This window comes from Mesoplodon mirus, assembly GCF_964341445.2.
Source record: "Mesoplodon mirus genome assembly, chromosome: 7".
Taxonomy (NCBI): Eukaryota; Metazoa; Chordata; class Mammalia; order Artiodactyla; family Ziphiidae; genus Mesoplodon; species Mesoplodon mirus.
Genome location: NC_138983.1, coordinates 118,850,015 through 118,875,787, shown reverse-complemented (window position 1 = coordinate 118,875,787; position 25,773 = coordinate 118,850,015). Strand labels below are relative to the sequence as shown.

The window sequence follows — 25,773 nt, the reverse complement described above, 5'->3', positions numbered from 1 at the left end:
CCCCCTTCCCACAAAACCTCCTAGGGAGAACGCAAGCAAGAGGATGACAGGCACCACACTGTGAATGGCAAATAGAACCATATCAACTGTCGATGGACCCACATCAATCTCTGATTTTGTTATTTGAGAAAAAATACCTCCCCGACATTTGTTTAAAAAACTGTAGTTAAGTTTTCTGTTATTTGCAGCTAAACACATCCTTAACTGCTACCTTACTCATACCATAAACCAACAGAAAACTCTATTAATATCAGAAAAAAAATATTTTAAGGCAGAAACATTACCAGGGGTAAAAAGTTATTATATAATAGTAAAAAGGGAACAATTCACAAGGAAGTTATAATAATTGTGAACTCAGTGTAAGGCAGAAGATCACGGGATGACAAGAAGAAATGAACAAATCCACAGTCATACTAATTGACAGGTGAAGCAGAAAACATTTAGTAAGAATACAGACAAGTGAATAATCGATTACAGGTGATCTAATGGACATATACAAAACCCTGCACAAAATTAAAGAGAAAACCTTTTCAAGAACACATGGAACAAGAACACATTGGCTGTGCACTAGGCCACAGAACAGATTTCAACAGACATCAAGAATCTATCATACAATGTTCTTTGACAATACGTTATTAAAGATTAGTGTTGCTATACACCAGTAAACCAATTTAAAATTTTAATTTTAAAAATGATGCCTTTTTTTTTTTTTTTTTTTTTTTTTTGGGTTTTGCGGGCCTCTCACTGCTGTGGGCTCTCCCGTTGCGGAGCACAGGCTCCGGACGCGCAGGCTCAGCGGCCATGGCTCACGGGCCCAGCCGCTCCGCAGCATGTGGGATCTTCCCGGACCGGGGCACGAACCCGTGTCCCCTGCATCGGCAGGCGGACTCTCAACCACTGCGCCATTTTTAATAGTAACAAAAACGAAACAGATCTAAAGAAGAAAAGATATCCCAAGAGCTTTATAGAGAAAATGAAAATTGAAAACCTGTTTTAAAGGGAGTAAGAGAAGACCTAAATGAAAGGAACAATATACCATTTTCATGGATGGTAAGACTCAATGTATGAAGATGGCAATTCTTAAATTAATCTATAAGTGCATTGAAATCCCAATAAAAATCCTGAAAGGGTTTTTTTATGGAACTTGAGAAGCTGATCCTAAAATTAGTATGGAAAAATAAAAGGCCAAGGATAGTTAAGCAATTCTGAAGAACAAGAGAGGAGGAACTTCCCCACTAGCTATCAATACTTGTGCATAAAACTACAGAAATCCAATCGGTGTTTTACTGGCAAAAATTAAAAAACAGAAAAAAATGTAACAGACAAGTGAGCCTAAGATATCTCTCTCTCACACATACACACACGTGTGTATAAATGATAAAAGTGTCATTACAGATAGATGAAGAAAAGATGGATCATTTAACAAATGGTACTAGGTCAATTGATTATTTATGTGGAAAAAATAAAATTGTATTTTTACCTCATACCATACATAAAAATAAATTGTATATAAATAGGGAAATTCTTCTTAAAGAATTGAAATCACAATCACATACTATCAAGGAAAAGAATGATACATTTGAGCACCACATAAAACTTCTTTATGAGAAAGACTCCATAAAAAAATAAAAATGCCATAGCCTGGAAGAAGGTATTTGCAATACATAGGATAAAGACTAGTACTCATAATACATAAAGTACTCCTATACCTTGAGAAGGGTAACCAGTTTTTTTTTTTTTTTTAAGGCAATAGATATGAACAGTGAATTCTCAAGAGAGGAAACCCAAATGACCAACAAACATATGAAAAGATGCTCAACAGTGAAGAAATGCAAATTAAGCTAAAGTGAGACACCACTTCACACCCATCATACTGGAAAAAATAAAAGTCTGCAAACACCAGATGTTGCCAAGGATGTGTGAAAGTAGGAACTCATGCGTTACAGGTGGGAGTATAAATGGTATGACTATTCAGGAGAGCAATTTGGCAATGCTTTATAAAGGTGAAGGCGTGTTTTCTCTCAAACATAGTAATTCCACATCCAGGTAGAGTAAAACCCCACAGTAAGTTGAAATCAGATTTAAAGCAATCAGCAGTTGGCCCAGGCTCAGATCTCACATGGGGGCAGGCTAATGTCTTCTCCTCTATGGTTGGGACAGAAAGAAGCAGGCAAGTGGGGATGTGTAGGGTTGGTCCCTGGGTGTCCAATACTTCCCCAGCCAATCCTCTCCTGATCAGGCCAAACAAATGAATGCCAGCTAGGAAATCTCTGGAATGGCTGCTGTTGTCTTGGAAGTCCCTACTAGCTGCAAAGGCCCAGAATCATCCCTAGTAACAGTAAAAGCCTGAGCAGACAACTACCAGCTGGCTCCAAACTGCAGGTGGGACTTACAGACTGGGAGAGGCTGGGGGAGACTGAACTTGACCTAAACTTATGAGGCGTGTTGAAGGATGTGACTAATCATATGTGCTGGTTACTATATAAGGGGCAAGGGTAGGAGGCTCTGATAAAGAATTATAAAAAGAGTAAGCCTGATAAAAAAAAATTATGAAAAACAGGATGTCAGAGTGAGCACAATGTAGCTACTGGTGCAAATTAACTGTCTGTTGAGTGTTTACTAAAAGAGTAGGATGATGTTTACAAACTGTAGCTCTAATTCCATAAATAGAGAAGAAAATTCACTATAGTTCTGTAGCCACCTTACAGGCTGTATCTGCATGCATTTAGGGATTTTCTCCTCAGTAGTAAAAACAGCTAGTTCTATATTTATGAATTGGCATTGTTCCTGTGAGCCTCAATTTCTTTCGTATTTCAACACTTTGGCAATAAAGATGGTATACCTCAAGTGAGTCCTGCTGGTGAATTTGTTAGAAGGTTTGTAGCCACCATTGATTAGGTTGGAGACCCTGGATGTTTGCTAAAACGTGTTCCTTTGACTACTTTGGCTCAGTGGGATTGGTTTCCCAGGGAAAATGCCAAACTCTCACTGCTAATTCTGAGTTCCTGCTGAGCAAAATGGGTAATAGAGGCTTGAAGGTTGCGTGTGATTCAACACTGGCTTTAATGTAGAAAATATAAGGAGGCCTGCCAGAAGGTCTCTTTCTTAAAGGGCTTATTTTACTCTGTCATGTTTTGAATAGGCATGTTTATAAAAAATCCTGCTTTGCAATGGCCAGAGGAAGGCTCATTTGAAGTAGACAAATTGGTATATTTACACAGATTTTTAGAAAAACCCTACTTAAAATAAAAGGATTATTGGTATCTCTGGATCTCAGGAAATAAATGAAAGAATGAACTGGACAGCCAGTAAGAATGAATTAAAAAAAACTGAAGGAAGAGATTAAGAAACTGAAGGCACATTTCTGTTTCTCCAGGTTCTCAACACTTCTCTGCTACTGCTCCTTCTCCCCCCTTCGCCTTCTTTGCCTTATCTGGGACCTAGAAAGAGGAGATGGTGCCTTCTTGGACAGATGGTTCCCAGGGACTTCAGGATCCGGGGATAACTTCCCTTTGGAAGAGGGAGAATTGCCAGCCTTATCTGAATGTTCTGGTATGGACTCCACCTCCAAGACTCCCCCTACACTCAACATGCAAAACATAGCTAGGGAAGCAGAAATGATTAAGAGGAAGGAACAAGGAGTCTGAAAATCTGGATAAGAAACTGTCTTAGAATTAAGGCATCAGGTTGGCAAATGGTTTCCCTGATAACTTGGAGGGAAGGGGAAACAAAAGGAGTCAGGCTTTTAAATTGCAAAACGAGCCTGAAACTATAGTGTCATACAAACCAACTTAGTTTTCATCTCAGTGTAGAGAAAATCAGCCTTCTCCCTTTGGAGCTACAGGGATTCAAATACCCTTCAGAAGTTATCCAGTACTGCTGGGTGGATCAGATGTGGTAAGGGTACCACATCCCTTTCCCCTAGCTGATATCCATCTTAAGAGTTATTTTCCAGTGCCCTGGAAAGATCTGCAAAGATGTGCCAAGGTTTTCTACAGCATGTTTTCAGTTTACAGCCCTGTGTGTGAGGACGGACACTGACTGTAACTTGGAATGTTGCCTTGGATGATTCTGCTTGACTAATGGAACAGGTGTGATGGGGCAAATGGAGTGTCCTGGCTTCAGGCACCTTCTGCAATAACTCTGGCTGCTCCTCAAACCTAGGACACCCATTGCAAGGCACTGCTGATGGCAGACTTTGCAGTCTTTCTGCAAAATGTGGCCTGAGGGAAGCTGCAGTGCTGCTGCTGCATGAGTCCCCCAGTGATTTCCATCAGTGGTTCACCAAGGCATTTTCTAAATGAATGGGGATGGATACAGGGGTGGATCAGAATAGACTCTTAATCCTCTCCATTTCCTTGGTAGCCTTGTTGCAAGCACAAGTAAGAGAAAAGGTATCTGTATGTCAAAAAATAGACAGTTTCTCAGGTATTGGCAACAGCAATCCAGTTTAGGGGAAAAAAAATGGAGAAAGGTGAAGCCAAAAAGAAACTCAAGATTGCAGTGTTACCTGCCTACTTATTCACACAGGGAGCAAATACTTTTCTGGGGCTACCAACAAATAAGATAGGACTTGCCGATGAAAAGTCAGTACATTACTATTGTAAAATAGCCAGAGACTGAGGAAGATACAAGGGATGCTACCTATGAAACATTACCGTCTCCATCAGGAGACACCCCCTCTCTGCTTGAAATCAGACAGGAACCAATTAGCAAATGGTGCAAACTAATGAGAAAAACTGACTTAATAGAGGAGCTTCAGAGCTGGGAATGGAAAAGCCTTATATATATTTCTTTTTCCTGCCTTAATATTTTCCTGTCCTTTCTTGTAGATACTGGAACCATGCATGTATTCTGCAATTTCTACTGACCTCTCTTGTTTCACCTACATCCAGAAAAACATATAAGTTGTGGGTATCTCTGGACAACCTTCTACCTGTTCTTTCTCATCTGAGATTCCTGAGCAGATAGGTCCTCTGTTGGAGGAACATGCTTCTCTTGTCCCTTAATGCTGTTCATCTGTTGGGAAGAGATCTCCTGTATAAACTAAAGGCTACCATATTCTGGACTCCAGGTAGAGGATTTTTGAAGCTCCTGGGAGACAAGCCACCTGAGTTAGTGAATATGTGCTTATCTATACTGAAAGTAAATATGTGTTAGGGGTCTGCCATGCTATGGGCCAAATTTTGCATGCGAGGTTTTCTAATATCCCACAACTAATATGCCACGTGCAAAACTAGTTGCTGATTTATTAATCATTGCAACTTCCCAAACAGATTTCTGTAATTCATTGTAGAGCTTATTCCAGACAATAAGATGAAATTAATTTGCAAGCTGTGAAAAGGGCTACTAAGGTCTGGACTGGGGTAACTGACTCCCCATTTCTTCTATGCAGGGACTCCCACTTGGAGTTTCAGACAAATGCACCTTCTAGTGAACTAGAAATTGGAAACTAAGGGGAGCTAAAATGAACACAAATTATCTTGACAAACATATTCTTCATAAGATTTTCACTATCATAACTATTATTCTGTAAATTCACTTTGTCTTGTATCTAATGGGATTATCTTTAATCTCTTCACATATACTACTGCAACAAATTTGAAAACCCCTCAGTTCTACTTTTCTGTCTTCAACAGAAGGGCAATTCCATAAGCACTCAAACTAATATGATATTTGCTAAATCTTATAAAAACATCATATATACTTCCCACTAGAGAACTGAAGTACACTTGCTTATTATGTGCCATTAAATTAGTCACCTGTGATAGTTAACAGATTACAAAGGTGTATTTTGTAATGCAGAGAAAAATTCAGGGAACCACACACTTTAATGTAGCTTGTCTCAATACAGGACCTAGAAGAGAGGGACAATGGGCGAACCATTCCATTTGCTGTGTCTAGGAAACATAATTTCATGTATTATACTTTGTTAAGTTATATACACACATATCATTAACTAGGTTAATCACAGGATAGAAAGTGTTATTTTAGAATTATGACTGTTATATTCCCGTGGTAGACTGGAGCAAATTGAAAAACATGGAGAAATCTAACAAGGGAATGAAGGCATCTACAAGGGGACTACTTCTTTTTAATTCTTTTCATGGCATTGAAAAAAGAGAGAGAGAAATAAGGAGTCTTTTTCCAATTAGCTTTTATTTCCTCAGATTTGATTTTGCTCTAGTTTGAGTATTTGCTTTGAATTAACATATTCCTTTTTTTTTTTTTTTTTTTTTTTGCGGTACGCGGGCCTCTCACTGTTGTGGCCTCTCCCGTTGCAGAGCACAGGCTCCGGACGCACAGGCTCAGCGGCCATGGCTCACGGGCCCAGCCGCTCCGCGGCATGTGGGATCTTCCCGGACCGGGGCACGAACCCGTGTCCCCTGCATCGGCAGGCGGACTCTCAACCACTGCGCCACCAGGGAAGCCCTGAATTAACATATTACTTATAATGCTTGCAAAGAACCTTGGAAATCATAGCTGATTTTTATTTTCTTATATTTATGTAATAAGTATATGCCTTATTTGATCAAAGGAAAGCCATTCTTAAAACGTTTTTCCATAACTCATCTAAAATCTAATTGTAACAATCATACCTAGAATGGCATGTTTAGTACTCGTAGTAGTAAATTAGCACCACTAATTATTATGACAGTCTTGGTACTATTAATACTACTACTATCATTACTACTAATTAGAGATGGCTTTTCATGAGTAGGCCAACATAGTGAAAATTAAAGTGTCTGGAATTAGACATGAGTTTAAGTATTTTCTTTAGTACATTTCTGTGTGACCTTGGCAAGTTGCTTATTTTCAACCTCAATCTTCTCCTATTTAAAATGCAGATAATCCTGCCTACATCACAGCGTTGTGAGAAATGAACAAGGTAACATCCACAGAGCACTGAGCAGAGTGCCTGGCACATAGAAGACTTCAACAAATATTAGTGCCTTCACTTTCTCATGTCCCTTTGGTCCTAATTTTTAGAAAATGGAAAAGAGCTTGCTTTGGAATGAAAATGAAACCAGTAAAGCTTGAATAGCTTTAATCTCACTACTGATGGTAAACTGTGATTTTTTAGATCAATGTGTTTGATATGTGGAGATCAGTAAACAGTTTTAGTTTTTAGAGAAATAACAAAAATAGATCAAGGTATCAGGGGACTCAAAAAAACAATCCATTGCTTTTTTATAACCTTCGATATATCACCTTTTATTTAAATCAAAAACTTGACCTACAAGTTTGCTACACCCTTCACTGGAAGAATCAAGTATGATTATAAAACTTCTGTGACTTTAATGGGTCATTATATCAAACTGCATATAATGATAAGGATACAAGTTTGTCAGTGAAGTGCCTACAATGAACAGTATGAGTAAAATGTATACTTTTAAACTAGAAAACCATATTTGAATCTTTAGTACCAAAGTCCTTTAAGTTTAGATATAGTTAGCTTATATAATTATATTATATTAATATAATAATAATAATAGATATTTTCGAACACTAAATTATTAATACACCTAGGTGCGCTTCAAATACTTGATGACTTATTTTTTCAATTTTTAGGCCTGATTGTACATAACCCATGTTTTATACATGAAAATAGATTTTAATTTTAAAGAACTCTTTCAAATACTAATGCATTAGCAATGTTTAATGATTGTTAAGAAGAAATTCTCCTACATCAAACCCATTTCCCTTAAGCAAGGAAACAGGAGTACAGCTGGATATCATCTTCAATATGGAAATAAGAGAATATTTTCCTTCTTATTATTGTAGTCTAATTAAATTTCATATTGTATTTAAGAATCTATAATTCCATATGCTGACTCATGGGCATCTAGAACTTTTTCTTTTATATTGAAGGCTCATAACGAGTGATATATGTCTATTTTGTCACTCTTATAGCTACTGAACTTTTAATCTCTGATCTCTTTCCCACTACACCAAGATCACTTTGAACCTAAACCTAGTGGTCAGGATGCAACATACCCAGAAAACTAAATCCCTTCTTACAGATAAACTCCCTTGTTACAGATAATTTAATCAGGTCTATCAAGTTGTGTTCCAAATAGAAATCCCAGAGGCCCTTCTAGGGAGCAATGAAGGGAATTTTTAAATGGGAAACACAGCCCCCACTTATACCCTCCAATTCAAACGATATTATGTTTTTGTTTGTTTTAAATACTGGGCTTCCTTTTAAGATTTGCAGGATTGTACCACTTCAAAGGAAAATAAAAGTCTGAAAATTACTGATTTAGGACAATGGAAATTTCAACACCAAAATTACAGTGGAAGTCTTAACATGAAAGTTTATTATTACCCTCCAGTTGGTATAGACACAAGAGCAGTGTGGCCAAGAGAATTTTGAGAATGGGAAAGGATAAGGAAAAAGGAAAGTCAAAAGATGTCCTCACCTTATAAGGTCCATAATTTGAAGCCAAAATCAATAATAGGAAGCACATCTAGCTAATCTAGATCCAAGTGGTCATTAGTCTAAAGATGCTGAACAGAACATACCTGTTAAGTAGATGTAATAATGTATTCAATATTAAGACAGTTAGGAAATGTAAAACTCGAATCACTTTTTTTTCCTATTATAATTGGGTGACTTTTCCCATTTCTTACAATCACTAGTTAGGTGATTTATAATTAACTTTATTCATTATGTAATAGGATTATTAATGTTGCTATTTCCTAGGTTAGGGTTTAAATAAGCATATTTGAGATAACAGGAAAGTTTATTGACCATTGGTCTATGAAAATTCATGAATGATGACAGGTAGAAGTATATACTTAGGGTTATAAAGAGATGCAGTGGAACAGAGCTAACATCTGTCTTTGTCAGACTCCACACTGATATAATCAAACAACAGAAAAAACTAGTTCTGATTCTCTGATTCCTTTCATATTACCTAAGGATTTTCTTTAAAACAATAAGAGAAATGGGACACTGCCAACTAACCTGTAAGTCGTACCTATGACACTGACACTCACCTAGAGGGAAATCAAGCTGTCTTTTACTTGATGTTAAGCCCCCACTAAGTTGGAACTTAAAAAGCATTTCACTGAGAGGTTACCCAATAGAAGTATAATGTGAACCACAAATATAATTTAAAATGACCTAGAATAGCACATTTTAAAAAGTAAAAAGTAGGTGAAATTAATTTTAGTAATATATTTCATTTAACTCAATGTATCAAAAATGATCATTTTTACACATATTCAGCATAAAAGTTGTTATATTTCACATATTTTTGTACTAAGTTTTCAAAATCTGGTATGTATTTTACATTTACAGAATATCTTAATTTGGATTAGACACATTTGAAAATCTCAACAGCCACATGTGGCCAGTGGTCACCGTACTGGACCATGCAGATCTACTGCACATAATTTTGATACATTTCTGTTGAGAGCCAAAACCAAATTTGAATGAACCCTGGCAAGCTGTAGTCTCACACCTGTAATCTAAATCAAAAACTTGGACTAGGTGTCCTGGAGGATTTTATTAACTGTGAGACAGGGCTGTACTAAAATGGTAAACAGGCAACAGGACAGCAAACCCATCAAACAATTGAAGGCAAGTTTTGGAGCCCAGGCAAGATGGTCTTCAATATTCTAATTCACAGTGAAAAGAGTTCTCAAGTCCATACAACTTCACAAACAGGATTAGATACATAAAAGCCTTTGTACCTTCAAAAAGATTAATCTAGATAAATAAATCCTACTTATACAGACTGCTAAATTCTGCTCATATTTTATAAATATATAGGCTTAGCCCACAATTCTTGATATAAAGAAAAGTTGTTACAACTTGGGCATTTTTCTGTTCATATTCTGACTCTATAATCTGACTATATCTGATCTCTGTTCAAACTTTAAGAAAATGACTTCAGTGATTTACCTGGAGTGCTTTTCTACACCCCAGTTAAGATTCAGATTTATACAACACCAGCTGGTTTCTAACACGAGTCTTTCTGAGGGGTAGGGGTGGAGCAGATGGTTGTTTTATTTATGTACTCTCTGCCATTAGACTGGTATATAAAAGCAATATTCTTCTTTTTCCAGGAGTTGTCTACAACTTAACTTTTGCATATATTTTCAAATATAAGTAGGTCCCCTTGTCTGCAGTCTTAGTGCTCAAATCCTTCTCTAAATTTCTCTACAGAGTGAACTTTCTTAAACGTAAATGTGATATGCCACTCTTCCCTTGCTTAAATTCTTTTCGTGGTCCCCCATCATTAACACAGAGGCAATACAAGCATGGATCCTACTGGTCAAAAGTGGTCCACCTGAGATTTTTAGCAAACAAAATATCTATCCTAATACTCTGCCCAAACATGCAGCAATAAGGCCTACCCACCAGTTAGGAGATTTTATCTAAAACCAAAAGCCTGGATTCACTGACCAAGAGAGAGGACTTTGCAATGACAGGGGAGTCAGGGTGGGGAGGGTCTCAATAGTTTGTTCATATCAAAAAGAGAAGGCTGGTGTGCCTAGCTTCCATTCCACGAAACTGGAGAATTTGTGCTACACATGGTGTAGAGGTAGTGATGAGGCTCTGGGTTTTCTCTTGTTCACCACTCTTATTTCACATATTTGGTAGAAGCTGAAGTAGAAATATGGAGATATAATTTTAATGAAGTCAGGTGACTATGTCATGGAAGGATACTGAAGAAATCAAGGACTTTTAGGAATCCAAGAGCAACAACATCCAACTTACACTCCCATCCTTGACGGCTCACAAGATGGTACTTTGTTAATGGCAGAACAAGTCATCTGAACCTAAAACCATGGGTAAATTAAAACACTGGACTCTCTTAAGGAAAAATGAATTTAAACTACTGGATACATGTGGATAGAGAATAATTCTATACTCCATTGCCAAACTACCTCAGGTTTAATAGAATCAGATTTTGAAGAATTGTAAAGCTACTTAGAGGAAATAAAAATCACAATATCATGAGAATTTCATTTCAGAAATATGATAAATATTACTTATGCTTTGTTTCTGTTTCTATATCTGGAGTATACATTTCATGGTATACTTATATTATGAAGTATCTGCCCTACTATGGAAAGAAGCCTATTTGCTGAATGACCAATTTGCTAAATTACTGAGAGTTTTTTTCGTTTTTGCTTTTTTAAGAATTAAAATTAACTGCAGCTTTTTGTCAGTACTTGTTAGTTAGTCCAGTTCCACTAAATATAAATTTATTCTGTTTCATATTTCAAAAAACAAGTACTTTTGTGCAAAAGTTTAGGGCTTTACCTAAACTTATTAGTTTGCTGTTTTCTATTTTTGAATACTTATGTCCTCTTTGCTCTTATACCTCACATTGAAATGCTATCACAAATTATGCTAGACTACGGTCTAGGTATTTGTCAATTCTGAATGAATTGCTTATTCAGCAAACTTACCCAGAACTTCTATCAATGTGGCACATTTTTAAGAGATATTAATAAGCTGAAAGTAGAAGCATGCTTCCTGCAAAGCAACACAGGATTCCTGCAATTTTGGGACCTATGCTGTATATTATGGTTATATGGCTTGTCCCTGGGCAATTTTGGTGTCACCCAGATCTAAGAGCCCAAGTCTTCTTTATGAAACCATAGAAATCATTGAAAACAATTGATGATATAAACATAAAGAATTAAAATATACCTATAGATCATAGGATGGACTCCTAAACTGCTGTTTGTTAAATGTTGAATAAAAAAACTGAAAAGCTGGCACTTCTTGGTGGCGCAGGGGCTAAGAATCTGCCTGCCAATGTAGGGGACACAGGTTCGATCCCTGGTCCGGAAAGATCCCATGTGCCGCGGAGCAACTAAGCCCACGCGCCACAGCTACTGAGCCTGTGCTCTAGAGCCCGCGAGTCACAACTACGGAAGCCCGCACGCCTAGAGTCCATGCCCTGCAACAAGGAAAGCCACCTCAATGAGAAGCCCGTGTACTGCAACGAAGAGCAGCCCCCACTCACCACAACTAGCAACAACGAAGACCCAACGCAGCCAAAAATAAATTTATTTTAAAAAATCTGAAAAACTAAGTTTTCATTACATTAGTTATTATGTTATGGATTAAAATACAGAATATAGCTCTTTAATGTAATAATAACTGTAATTTACTGAGCATCTACTACATGCCAGGCACTTGGTATTAATTATCTTCAATTCTAATAACAAGCTTGCAAGATGAGTTCCTCTTTTTACAATCCTGAAAACTGAGATTGGAGAGTTTAAACAAGTTACTCAGAATCACAAAGGTAGTGTGTAGAGAATTAATTATTTTTTAAAGTCCATTTTGGTAATTTTAATAAAATGCCTTTCTTTCCTACTTTTAATTTACATCTAAAGAATCATTTATATCAGTTCCACTGTTAGCATTTAAATGAAACTAAAATATATTCATCTTATTTGTGGAATATATCTGCCTGAGAAATCAGAAAGGAAATAAAATAGTACTCTATTCTTAACTCATCATTGCATTTACCTATTATAATTTATTATGATGTATATAAATTTATCATATAATAGGTTTGCTAAAGTAACATGAGTACGACATTAACTTAAAAAGTAAAAGCATGGGGCTTCCCTAGTGGCGCAGTGGTTGAGAGTCCGCGTGCCGATGCAGGGGACACGGATTCGTGCCCTGGTCCGGGAAGATCCCACATGCCGCAGAGCAGCTGGGCCCGCAAGCCATGGCCGCTGAGCCTGCGCGTCCGGAGCCTGTGCTCCACAACGGGAGAGGCCACAACAGTGAGAGGCCTGCGTACCGCAAAAAAAAAAAAAAAAAAAAAAAAAAAAAGTAAAAGCATGTTTTGCTATATTTTATGCAACAGGAAATGGGTAAAATCTCTCTGCATTTTGTTAAATTAAGACTTTGAATCTGAAGTAGATATGCGTTTCTAAATGACTTTTATTACTTTATGTAGATCTCGTAAGTGGCAGAATGTAAAAGTTTACTATGCATTTCCATGAATCCTGGCACTTTCAAAGTTATGGACTTGGTACGACATTTCATTGTGACCGACAGTATAACGCTGCTATAATAAAATTTCCTGTCAACTTGTTCTCTCCTGCAATGCCTGAAGCATCTCAGGTTACATGTCAGATTAAAACATATGATGTGCATTGTCCCGTCTTTATAGAAAAAGAAACAGAATGGGGCCAAAATAGCGTAGGGGTGGAAGTGTTTTCTAATTACATATAGTAGATTGCTTGAAATGCCTTAATTATGCCATTTATTTTTGTATCTCATCATGTGGGATAAGTAAAGTTTAGAGTTTTATGCAAATTTTCAGTTATCTAAGTACTTTTCAATTGCCACTGGGAACTAGATTTCAGTCATGTGAGTTGCTCCAGCTGTGACATCATTTATCTAAATAATCATTAAAAAAATTCACTTCTATGGGCTCTAAGTTTTATAAGTCTGATGCTGTTTTTCCCCTCCAAGGTGTTCTTCTGACTACCCCAAAGTGTATTTACCTCCAATGCCAAATTCTCTATTTGTATTTTGATTGTCTCCTCCTTCAAAGAACTTTACTTCAAAAATTAAACTCTCATATTATTGCTGTTGTGGAGACTTTTTCCCCATCCCCTCAGCTTATATAGTTCTGTTCTATATAAAACTAAAAACCCTTTCTCAACTCTTACTCCTCTTTCTTCCCTTCCTCTGTCAACTTTTGAGAAAAACAGTCTAGCTCTATTCCTTCATTTCTTGACATCTTGTAACTGGGTTTCTATCTTTAACACCATATGGCATACTTGAAGACAATGATTTCCTGGCTGTCATGTCCCTGGATCTTTTTTTTTTCAGTTCTACCCACAGGATACTCTCTCCTTAAAGCCTCCGCTTCCTTGAGTTGATGGCATTTGTATGTCTCTTGGTTTTACTAGCACTAAACTTTTTTCTAAGACTGGTATTTTTCACACTAAACTTTTTTCTAAGACTGGTATTTTTCACACTACTCTTTCCCTGGATCATCAGTTTCTTCTACCTCCCAACCTATTGATATCCATACTTTCCATGTTGAATGGTTCTTAACACTGGCTATGCATCAGAAATACCTTGGAGCTTTAAAAATACTATACAGTTATTTGGGCTCTACTATACCCCATTGAATCAGATTCTCCAAGATTCTCCAAGAATCTCCAGATTCTCCCTTTAAGAACCTCTCTGGTGCTTTTGGTATATGGCTATGGTTGTAGGTGTTTCTCCAGGACCTATTACCTTCCTTCATTACTCTCTCGCTTGGCGATTCCATGGTGTTTTGGCTTTACTCATTATCACTCTGCTAAGGTAACTGTTCACTAGTTCTGGATTATTACAAGAAAAAAAAAATCATTTCATGGCTAAATTGGGGAAAGATTAGACAACAGAGAGGTTCTTTTACTGAAGGACTTCTCAAGATTGTAGGTACACTTCATACCTCTATGACACTTAAGGCCCTTTATACTCCCTTAGAAAGGGTTGTTTGCATTCAAATTTATCTCCTATCTCCTGTAGTCCACTTTAAATATCATGGCCAGATTATCAGTTTAAGGCACAGCTCTACTCTTGACATTACCCTCCTCAAAAATCTTCAATTACCTTTGGATTGGAGCCAAGTTTAAATTCTCTAGCTTGGCATTGAAGGCCTTGGAAGATCTGGCTTGAACATTTTCAGTTTGTTTTTACCTTTCATTATGATGAAAAGTGTATAGACTTTGAAGTCAGACATATTTGGGTTTGAATTATATTTTACCTTGGACAAGTAATTTAAATACTGCAAATCTCATTTGCTTATAAATGAGAGATAACCTTTCCATCAGGTGGAAGCAGTATTATTTTGAGGATTACAAGTTGGTCCTTCTCATACTCTATGCAGAAATGCTGCTATCACCTAAAAAACAGTGGTTCTCAAATTTTAGTAGGCATCATTATTAGTGGGGGTATTTGTTACGAAAGGAGATGGCTGGGCTACACCTTGATCTAGACTTGGTAGGTCTGTGTGTGGACTTGGTAGGTTTCTAGAACTATACTGTTTAATATGTAGCCACAAGCTACATGTGGCTATTAAGCACTTGTAGTATGGCTAGTCTGAATTGCCATGTGCTATAAGTGTAAGATATCTGATTTTAAGACTTAATATGAAAGAAATAATGCAAAAATATCTCATTAACGATTTTCTTATTGAACACACATCAAAATAATATTTTGGCTATATTAACCTAAATAAAACATATTATTCATATTAATTTCACTTGTTTCTTTTAATTTTTTAATGTAGGTACCAGAAAATTTTAAATGACATATGTGCCTCACATTACATTTCCATTGAACAGCACTGCTCTAGAATGTACACTAGTTAGAACAAGTTCCCCAGATGATTCTTTGACAGCTATCCTCAGGTCACCTTGAGAAACAATATATGAAATGTTAAGCTTTCTGAAAGAAGAGCTGATGCCTTTCCATATCTTTATATCCCCACAGTATTCTGAACACTGTGGGCAGTTAACTATATACTAATTGAATTTAGATGCACTTTACGTTTTTAGCCATCAAAATCCATAAAGAAATTTCTCTGGAAGCTTTGCTTTTGTTTTTTTCCCCCCAGTTCCTAAAAAATTATTTTTGATTTACATTTCTTAAATGGAACAGAAAAACCCCTGAAATTATGGCTTTGATTTGTTCCTGAAATCAATAAAAATAATTTTCTCAAAGAACTGGGATTCTATCTTATGGTTATTTGACTTTGTATAGAAATAGGCCATTTATCTCTCTAGGTTCCAAAGTTATTCAATATGATCATACTCAAGTTCTTCAATTAAAACTAATGTTTAACACTATACTGGGAATATATGCTAATTTTTTATACCATAGTAATTTATCAGATGAGGGGGAAAAAAAGACAAAACTAGGGAAAAGGAGGTCTTTTATTTAGGGACAAATGAGGTAAGAGTGGTTGATCACTCTGGAAGTAGAGAGAAAACTAAGAGAGACACAATTAGAAATATGGAAGTTAATGTTGGGATGCAGAACAACCTTGACGTTAATGACTGTTAGAAAAGAAACAGTCACAAAATTAGAAATATGTTTTAAAGACTGTTTGGTAATAATGAGTGAAGATTTCCCCACTTACCTCATCGCCACATTGCTGCCATCGATAACTATTGGTCTCAGGTTTTCCCCATCATCTGTTACAATCTCTTGCATCGGAGATTCAGACCGCTGAGATTCCAGGGAAGACGTTTCCCTCATTATACTGTTAATTGTACTAACTGTTTGTTCAGCCTCACTTTTATTTCCAAGTTTGACAAGTTCTCCCAAAATATCATTGATTAAAGCATCGGTACCAAGTTTGTTTAGCACAAGCTGAACCTGTTCTTCAGAATAACCTAACTTCAGTGCAAACTCCAGTTTTGTTTGGTACTCTCGCACCACATCAGGAGGTTTCCTCACTTCCTTGGTTGGCTGAGACTCTTCAGGTTTAAAGTCTTGCAAAATTTCACTGCGTTTGAGTATGTGAGGCTCTAAACACGGAGACCTACATAGTTGTCTGTGAGTCTTGGTTAATAAGCATGGCTCTACTGAAATGCTACTCAATTGTTCTGACTCGTTATCAGAATTTGTGCTTTCTTCAGAGTCACCAGAGCTCGCATTCTCTTCAGACACCTCTTTTTCTTCCTTCCCGGAATTAACTTTATCCATTGTTGGTTTTTCTACCATTGACCAAGGTACAGATGTACTTAAATGTGGGTCAGTGCTCTCCACATAAAGGTGGCCTAGGTCATGCCCCAGATGATCCTTCAAGCCCATGAAGCTGTTATGTGTACTTGACTCCACTTTGCTGTTTTTTCTGTATTCTTGAATGCAAAGCACCCCGTATTCCTAGAGAAAAATGTAAAATATTTAGAATTTCATATCTACTGAATGATATTTCAGTATCATTTCTATTTCAATAAAGAAGTTGGGAGAGAATTACCAAACTATTGAATATCAACTTTGTTTGATATCAAACAAAGTTTGATAAACAAACTTTGTTTGTTTACCCAGTTTTGTCTGACTCCGAAACCCATGCTTTCCCCACTATATCATGCTGCTTCTCAATCCTGATGGAAGAGATTTTCCCACAGTTAGAAGGCCTAAGTTTCTATAGTGACACACAGAATATTATAAAAAAAAAAAACCCTGTTTTAGATGTGCTATGACAGGTTATGTACATTTTCTCTAAAATAATTCACAAAAATTTGGAAAAAAATTTTTAAAGAGAAAGCTATGTGAAAAGGAAAACATTAACTTATTATAATTTAAAAGTTATTGTTAATTTGGATCAAGCGTAACAACAATCTAAAGACTTTCAAAAATGATTTAGAGTACTACTGCTATGAAAGAGCATACATTCTACAACAGCCAACAAGGAATGAAATAATTACAAAGTGAATTATATTCCACTTAAGAGATGAATAGTTTTGCCCTAATAATCTTTATTTTGTAAATCCTGACCACAGTAACAGAATACAACACTGTGCTACCCTTATTAAGTGCCAAGGGCTACAATCTATTTCATTCCAGGGGAAAAAGCTCTTATTCTATGCACATTTATAGAAAGCATAGGAATGGAATATTCCTATAATTATATTTGCTGATAAATAAAATTAGCAAATAATTAAGTACACTGAATAAATGTTATCTTAATTTCTTGAATTTTATGGCAGAAAATACTTCTGTATTATATTAGGTAATTAGCTAATTATTATCTGCATTTGGTTAAAAAGTCATCTTTTATTCTACTTTCCCCCTACAGGAATGCTTTTACTGTTTAAAAGGTTTTGGCTGTTTTACTGTTTTCCAAAAAGTCTACTGGGAATAATTGTTATTTCTCTACCAGGAACAGGTTAGCAAAATAAAATTATTTTCTCTTGTGCTTCATTGTAAGGGCTATATGCACATCAGTAGTTTACTTATTAAGGCAATTCCAGTGTTCTACGCATGGATAACATTAGTAAGCCAGTGGTAGCTGAATATGAGACTGTCATAGAACACCTATTTAAATAACCTAAAAAAGAAAATTGGAAAAATTTTATTCTACAGTTCCTCAACATCTTATTTACACTAGAAAGGAGCTATTATATAAATGTTAAGAGAAAATACTAAGTGATTTTCTAAGAAGTTGCACATTTGAAAGCATTAGAGTGAACTTATTAGAGAGTGCAGTATTTCTATACAATGAAATAAATTGTATTAACTATGGTAAATAATAGAGAACAGAGCGTGGAATCTTTAGCTTGATAACAGTACTCTTAAAATTCCTTCAGTGTAGAACTCCTACACACTTCTACAGGAGTTTCTTCAGTTTTATCCCTTGAGAAGACAGATAAATTTAACATCATTGTTCTACTAATATAGCATTCATTAGTTTTAAAGAAACATCACACTCTCCTGGCTCCTGACTGCACAACTGATAAAAAGAAATTTTCCTTGGGAGACCTCTATATCCATCTGCTCCATTATGAAGCTGTAACCATTTCAATTTTTTTCTATTAATATGGATATGCATGAGCCCAATTATTAGAATTAAAGGAAGCAGTTTTGAAAGCAAATCTTAATACTCAGTGATTTATTAACTACTGTAATATACTGACACCATAATGCAAGCAACAAATCACAACAGCATCCTAATAAAGGGATACAGTTAAAAAGAAAAATTTGCACTGTGTCCTTGGTAGAGCTCCCACCAAAAGTATCTTAAACAAGGAAAACCTATTGGAAGCTGGGCTGCCTGGCAACCAGAGCTGGTTGCTAAGCGGCACTCTTTTAACGTGCCATCATGAATGCTAGCACAGTAAAAGAATAATTTGGTATGAACAAAAGCCTATAAAAGAGACTGGGACTTAAGTGCGTCTGGTTTACCATCTGAGAACAATGCAGCTGCCAAACCAATCTGGAAGCTCCGACATCATTGTTCTGTAAACCCCACAATCTGCTCTGACTGCAGGAAGTGTATTTAACGGGCAACATTTTTTATCTCCCCTGAAAAGTTTGGATTTTGCATAAGTGCTGTTGTGAGATAATTTTTCAAGATAATGACTCACTGACCAAACCCCTGTATTGAACTAAGAAATATTATTTTAATATTGAGCTGTAGTGTTTTTCTTTTGGACTGTTTTAAACAAGATTAATACTTTATGAAAAATAGAGCCGGTGGGGAACATTAGAATGAAATGTTATGTTTAAAGAATAGTGAATTCTTAATTTCCACATTTTTCAAAGAAGCAAAACCAGATATTATAAAGTTTTTAAACTGAAAATTATCCACCCTAAAAACGTATTGGGTTGGTCAAAAAGTTCTTTCAGTTAGTGAATACGCTGTTCAATAAAGTTCTTCATGAACATGAAAAATGTCTGCTATTTTTACCTAAAACTAAACAAACTTTTTGTCCAGCCCAATATTTAAATCAGTATCACTTTCAGTCTAATATTTAAAAAGTGTTGGTTATATGGCTATAATGATTAAATAGGGAGAAAAACTGGATTAGCCATTGTTTGCTTTTTATAATATTAAACTAGATAAAACTCATTTGTATTCAAATGTATTTAGTGAATACCACACACCTTGAACTTGTGATAATTCATATAATTTATATATACTATTTAAATATAATGTTTCCAAGTGAGCTAACATGATTTTTAATATTAGGTATAAGTGTAAGCTTGATTTACACTACTTCAAAAAATGTACACCTAATTTTGTTAGGCAAAATAACTTTTCTTTCAAAATATTTTGGTTGAACTTTTTTTTCACACTGACAGGACTCTCTTCATCTTCCAGATTTCACTGGATAACTTTCTTTGAGGTAACCAATGTCATCTTGTACTAAATAAGCAGTTAAATAATTTTTAGTTCCTATAAACCAACAGACTATAAGGACAAATAAGTTCAATTACCAGGCCTATAAGCTGCGTATATTTTCTCTATTACATAATATAAATTTGAAATAACTTATTTTTATTGACTCAAATGGTAAAGATTTGGTTTTTAAAACTTTAATCTCTAAAATTCTTCCTTATTCACTTGTAATTAGTAAAAGATCACCCTTCACATATATACAATGGAATATTACTCAGCCACAAAAAGAAACGAAATTAAATTATTTGTAGTGAGGTGGATGGACCTAGAGTCTGTCATACAGAGTGAAGTAAGTCACAGACAGAAAAACAAATACTGTATGCTAACACATATATATGGTATCTAAAAAAAAAAAAATTGGTCATGAAGAACCTAGGGGCAGGATGGGAATAAAGACACAGACCTACTAGAGAATGGACTTGAGGACACGGGGAGGGGAAAGGGTAAGCTGGGACGAAGTGAGAGAGTGGCATGGACATATTTATACTACCAAATGTAAAACCGATAGCTAGTGGGAATCAGCCGCATAGCACAGGGAGATCAGCTCAGTGCTTTGTGACCACCTAGAGTGGTGGGATAGGGAGGGTGGGAGGGAGGGAGACACAAGAGGGAAGAGATATGGGGATATACGTATATGTATAGCTGATTCACTTTGTTATAAAGCAGAAACTAACACACCATTGTAAAGCAATTATACTCTAATAAAGATGTTAAAAAAAAGATTGCCCTGAATTAATATGGCACTAAAAAAAAAGTCAATATTTTGAAATCATTTAACAAAAAATTAAATTTTAAAGCTGACAAAAGTCTTAAGATATAAAAGCTGACAAAAATATCTTCATAGGCTGCAGTACTACTTAATGCAATGTGTAAAACTTAACAAGGAATTATTACATCTTAGAACAAAGAATGGTATGTGATCTTTATTTTTGTTCAGTGTCTTAAAAATGATCAATATAAAAAAATCATCAATATAACTTTGAAAATGATTAACAAAGACTACAATAACAACACAAAATTTACTATTACATGCAAGGGAGAAAACACTTTCCTCCTTAAATTTTTAAATTAGACTTTTAAGTTTTGCCATTTACTGAAATGCAAACACATATAAATAATCTTTAATCAACTATTAACAAGAGTAATTTTCCTCATTTCATGAAGCAGCCTAGAGAAAGTTTCACACACAAAGTAGGTCAATGTTTATATTCCTATAGTTATCAAAAAACTCCAAGAATACGGCTTAACTTTTAGGTTATCAGAGACCTATTATAATTGGCCTTTACACTATATTCATGAACACAAAAGGTACTGAGCAAACATATATTGGTCTGAAAACAGATTTCTGTGCTTACAGAGCTTTAGATTTCCTCCAAATATTGTACTAGAAACTAAAACAATTTTTCTTGTTGAAGTCCTAATAAGTTAAAAATCAAATAATACTATATGTTGAAAAAGAACTAAAAGGTCATGCTATAGATGACATTTATAGATGATAAAGTGTAACCAATTATTTTAATTGCCAAAAAGAAGCTTTATACTAGCTGAAAGCAGATTATATGATATAAAGGCTATTAACTAGAAATTTGATGCATACACAAACATTCCCCCATTTAGTGAGATTTTCTGAAAGTTCTCATTAGATAACTTAGATAATCCTTCATCTCAAATCCAGTAAAATTTTTTTTATTCTAAAAGCATCATATTAATCAAGAATATTAGACCATAAACTTGTTAAATCAATGTTTGTAACATCAAGTTACAATGCCATAAAGTGGGTTCTGATTGTTATCCAAATGGTAATAGTATGAGAACAATGAAAATAAAATAATGAATATGTAATAAATACCTACTGCTGTAGTCTCTGTGTATTTAATTACCACTGTATTTTAGTGAGTGCTGTTGTCTGCATCCCTCTAGCTAACAAAAGAAGGATGTCCCTTTGAACAGATTGGTTAATGCTCTGGGGCAACAGATGTCTACTGGAACTGCAGGAGACCAGCAACTGGTGGCCTGCCCATCTTCTGAAAACTTTCAATAGACTTATGCATATGTTCACACAATAGGGCATGTGGTAGAAATGAAAACCTCTTTTTAACCCTTTATGCTCTTTCTTTTCCTCTCAACTGATAGATGAAAGTCTTTGTCTCCTCCCTTCCCCATTACAGATCTCTTGAAAGCAACAGTTCTCCAAGTGACATCTTCAATCTAATATCTGAAACTAATGTAAGCAAAAAAAAAGGGGGGGGGAGAAGAAATTGTGAACTATACATGAGTACTGAAACTGCTGACAAGGCAATTGAATACTTAATCATCATAATTAAAACAAGCTGAAACATCTAATAGCAATCCATCTCCCCAAGCTAGATTTTTAAGACAATGGAAAAATCTATTAAATCTTACTATCATTTTACAGCACCTAGGTCTGACAGTGACACCTTAAGAAACCTAAGAATGTGACAAGAAGATAAAATCTAAATTCATTGTTTATCAAAATATCAGAACACGCTATAACTTATCTTTAAGTACAAACGATTACATGACATGCCTAATGCCTTGTGAATGTTTATGAAACTGTAATTATTTATATAACTCCAGAATATAAAAATGTAAAAAATCTGCTTCACAGACATATTTTACAGAAAGAATTTAATTTTCTGGTATTTTGGCACTATGTAATAATTTGTAGGCTTTCATTTGAGGTGCATTCTATCCTTAACAGAGTTCAAATTAATATCCTGAATACTTAGCAAAGTTTTACTTCCAAGGCATTAAGTAGCACATATACTCACATTCGCAGGAAAATACAAAGACATTGGTTTCTGTAGCAGCTTCAGCCGTAACTCCTTAACACAATTTTAGCTGCAGACTTCCAGGCAAGCAAGAAGAACAATGAATGGGTGAACAGATGGAATGGCAATGTCTTTGCTTAACCTATTACCGAGTGGAATAACAACCAATCATAGGCCGGGAAGCTCACAATTAGTCGGCCAGGCAGATGCAAGCCAACCTCAGCACCCTGCGTCAGGTTTGCAGGTTTCTAAGATAAGCAAGTTGATGTCATTCTCGGGTCTGCCCCGGGCAGCATGTGTATTAACGAGGGGTGTGCGGCAACAATAGGCCATACAAAGCTGTAGTAGGCAGCTGCTCTTTGAGAGCAGAGCCATGAGGGAGCAGGCTGCCAACAAGAAACACCTGGCTTGGGCAGACCAGCTTTTCCTCCTTGGTTTTAAACAAAACAAAGAAACCAATTATATTTTAAAGTAGTAAAAGTTGCATGTTTCCAAAAAGTCAAGGCTATCCTCTAGTCTATTAGCTTTTTGTTTCTGAGAAATAAAGAAAACGAGGTGTGTCAAAGTAGCAATTAACTACTGCAGCAATCCCTTTTCTTTAATAAATGATTTACTGGTGAAATGAGACAGAGATTATAGCAAAGCTACTTCCCTGGAAATACTGGGAAATATAAAATATTTGTAAGTATTGGTTCATTTATGGCAAGAGAATAAAACAAACAAAAAAAGGGATGATGAAAATAAGATTGCAAAAGAAAAAGGTTTAAAAGCGTACAAACAGAACTGATTTTTTAAAGTTCATAAGATAAAACAAGTTTGGCCAAATTTGTGCCAAATGAGTCATCTAAACTTAATATTTAGACAAAACTACTTAACTTCAACTTAAAATCACCAGAACTACCCACTTTATTTATGTCAAATAACAGTGTAAAATTTTTTTATTATGGATACTGGTTAATCATGTAATTAAATAAAAGCAAAATCGTTCATTATGTTTTGATATACATGATGTTATTTGTTATATTTGTGTTTCATAAAATTTGTAAGATGTAATACTCAAATTTCAGTTCAGGAACAGGTTAACTTTACAAAGAAGAAACATTGTAATGTTTTTAAAGGATATGAGTATACAAAAATCAGTTCTGTCAGTGAGGAAGCTTGTCACCCCTGATTTATTTCAAAGTTCCAGACTACAGTATTTATAATGTTATGGACTACTTGCTTTTGAGAGCTGCATAAATTGTATCTTGAGTGACCTCTGATTACAGAAATTCAATCAAAATTTAAACACCATCAGGTGTTGTGATACTAATTCCTCACTAAAGAAAAAGGCAATCTAAAGCGGTTCTACTACCTACTTATGTGATGTAGAACACACACACACACACACACACACACACAGGTCTTCCCTTTTCATTCCAGTGCAAATTAAAAGAGTGAAGGAAAAAGCTCGTCTTAAAATACAATTTTCTGAGATAGGCTGATTTATGCAGAGCCTGGGCTTTCCCATTATATAATCAAGTACCCTAAAGGTATAAAATTTGGTTAAAGCACCCCAAACAATCTCAAACAATCTAAATCAGTTTCTCTTCTCACACACAAAAACAGAGGCCACTCACATTTAGGACCATGTGACAATACTTGGAAAAAAAGTTAATGTTGGTTGGGACTCTTGGGCATGTCCTTATTGTGCCCAGTCAAATGTAAATGAGAGGTACTCTATTTACAAAATAAGAGAAAAATCTACTCTAAATGGTTAAAATTTTTCAGTTACCTCACCGAAAACATTCCTTATGCCTACTAAAAGCCTAAAAATTATTGCTGTTTCCAGAAAGAAAACTAAAATACAAAGTATGGTATTTGTAGATCACCATTTGTCTATAGATATTTTTCCTCAGAAAGAGCTTAATATTCCATGAAAGTATGTTATTCCAAAAATGTTAGAAAATTAAAAAATCTGTGAAAGTATTTTTAAACTAAATGTAATTATTAGATTCTGAATGTCAAACTAATTTCTAAAGGAAGAACTATTCTTTTTCTGCCAAGGGTTACAGTAATGTTTTTGCCATAGTTACACCCATAGCCTAATTCCATAAGCCCACAACAGATCAAGATAAAGCATTTCTAATATTATAGTTTATTGCAAGGTATAATGTGAATTACATAGAGTTCAAATTTTATGTCTTGAGTAAGCATATGAACATCACAGAAATCAAGTTAGAATTTCTTTTGTTGGTGTGGTAGTCATTTTTTTCGTTTAATTTCATGAGGAAAAAGTTATCATCAACTCTGAAAAAAGTAAGAAAGATAAATCAAGGCCACTATTATGGTTAGTAAATGTACTTCTGGTAAAACTGAGTTTGATTAAATAAGATTGAGATGAAAAATATGACATATATTCATGCAAAGTAGTTACAACTAAAACCTAATAAAACTTAAGCTATGTACTGACTAGAGATAGCGAGGTAAATATTTATGAATTTACATTAAAATCTTTTCCCTTTGGTATATAAAAAAGACACTCTTTAGTATGAATAGACAGTCCCTCTTTCCCTTGGGCTTTCTTTCTTCTTTTTACCCCTTTGCTACTATAGTTACTACTTTATAGCTTTAATTCAGGAGGAGGAGGAATCTTCTCACTAATTCCTGCCACTGTGAACACAAAGAATGAGAGAAAACTACCCAAGAGCTCAGCAGGAAGCCTGATCCCTAGCACTGGATTAAGCTTTTTTGCAAACAGCAAATAAAGGCAGTGATCTGAAAAAGCTAATCAGATCCTGCTGCGGTATTTAGACTACCTTGGTTGCTAGTATTGGATAACGTTAAGCACATTAAAACATCTGTAGGTGAAAAAGGCCCTTGCCTGCCTTTCTTAGTCACATGGCCCTGGTCCACTTCCCACTGCAGAGAAAACGCAAACAGCTGTACTGGGCTGTCTGGGTCACTGCAATAAATGACTGAGCACAGGGCACAGTTATGACAGTGTGGTTTTAGTGATAACACTAAAATCTGTCAATGTCAAGGGCTTTTCTAAATTTGAAAATTCAACCGTTTGCTGAGGTATGAATGTGAAACAT

At 35.5% G+C, this 25,773-nt stretch overlaps 1 protein-coding gene across 2 annotated transcripts in view; it reads right to left on the bottom strand.

Moving 5' to 3' along the window:
* ZC3H12C (zinc finger CCCH-type containing 12C) overlaps window positions 1-25,773 on the bottom strand; it is a 69,590-nt gene that overhangs the window by 19,026 nt on the left and 24,791 nt on the right. For both annotated transcript variants that reach the window (XM_082628500.1, XM_082628501.1), the window contains exon 2: window positions 16,137-16,885. In XM_082628500.1, the coding sequence (XP_082484626.1) occupies window positions 16,137-16,885 (749 nt within the window). The remainder of the gene's footprint in view (window positions 1-16,136; window positions 16,886-25,773) is intronic.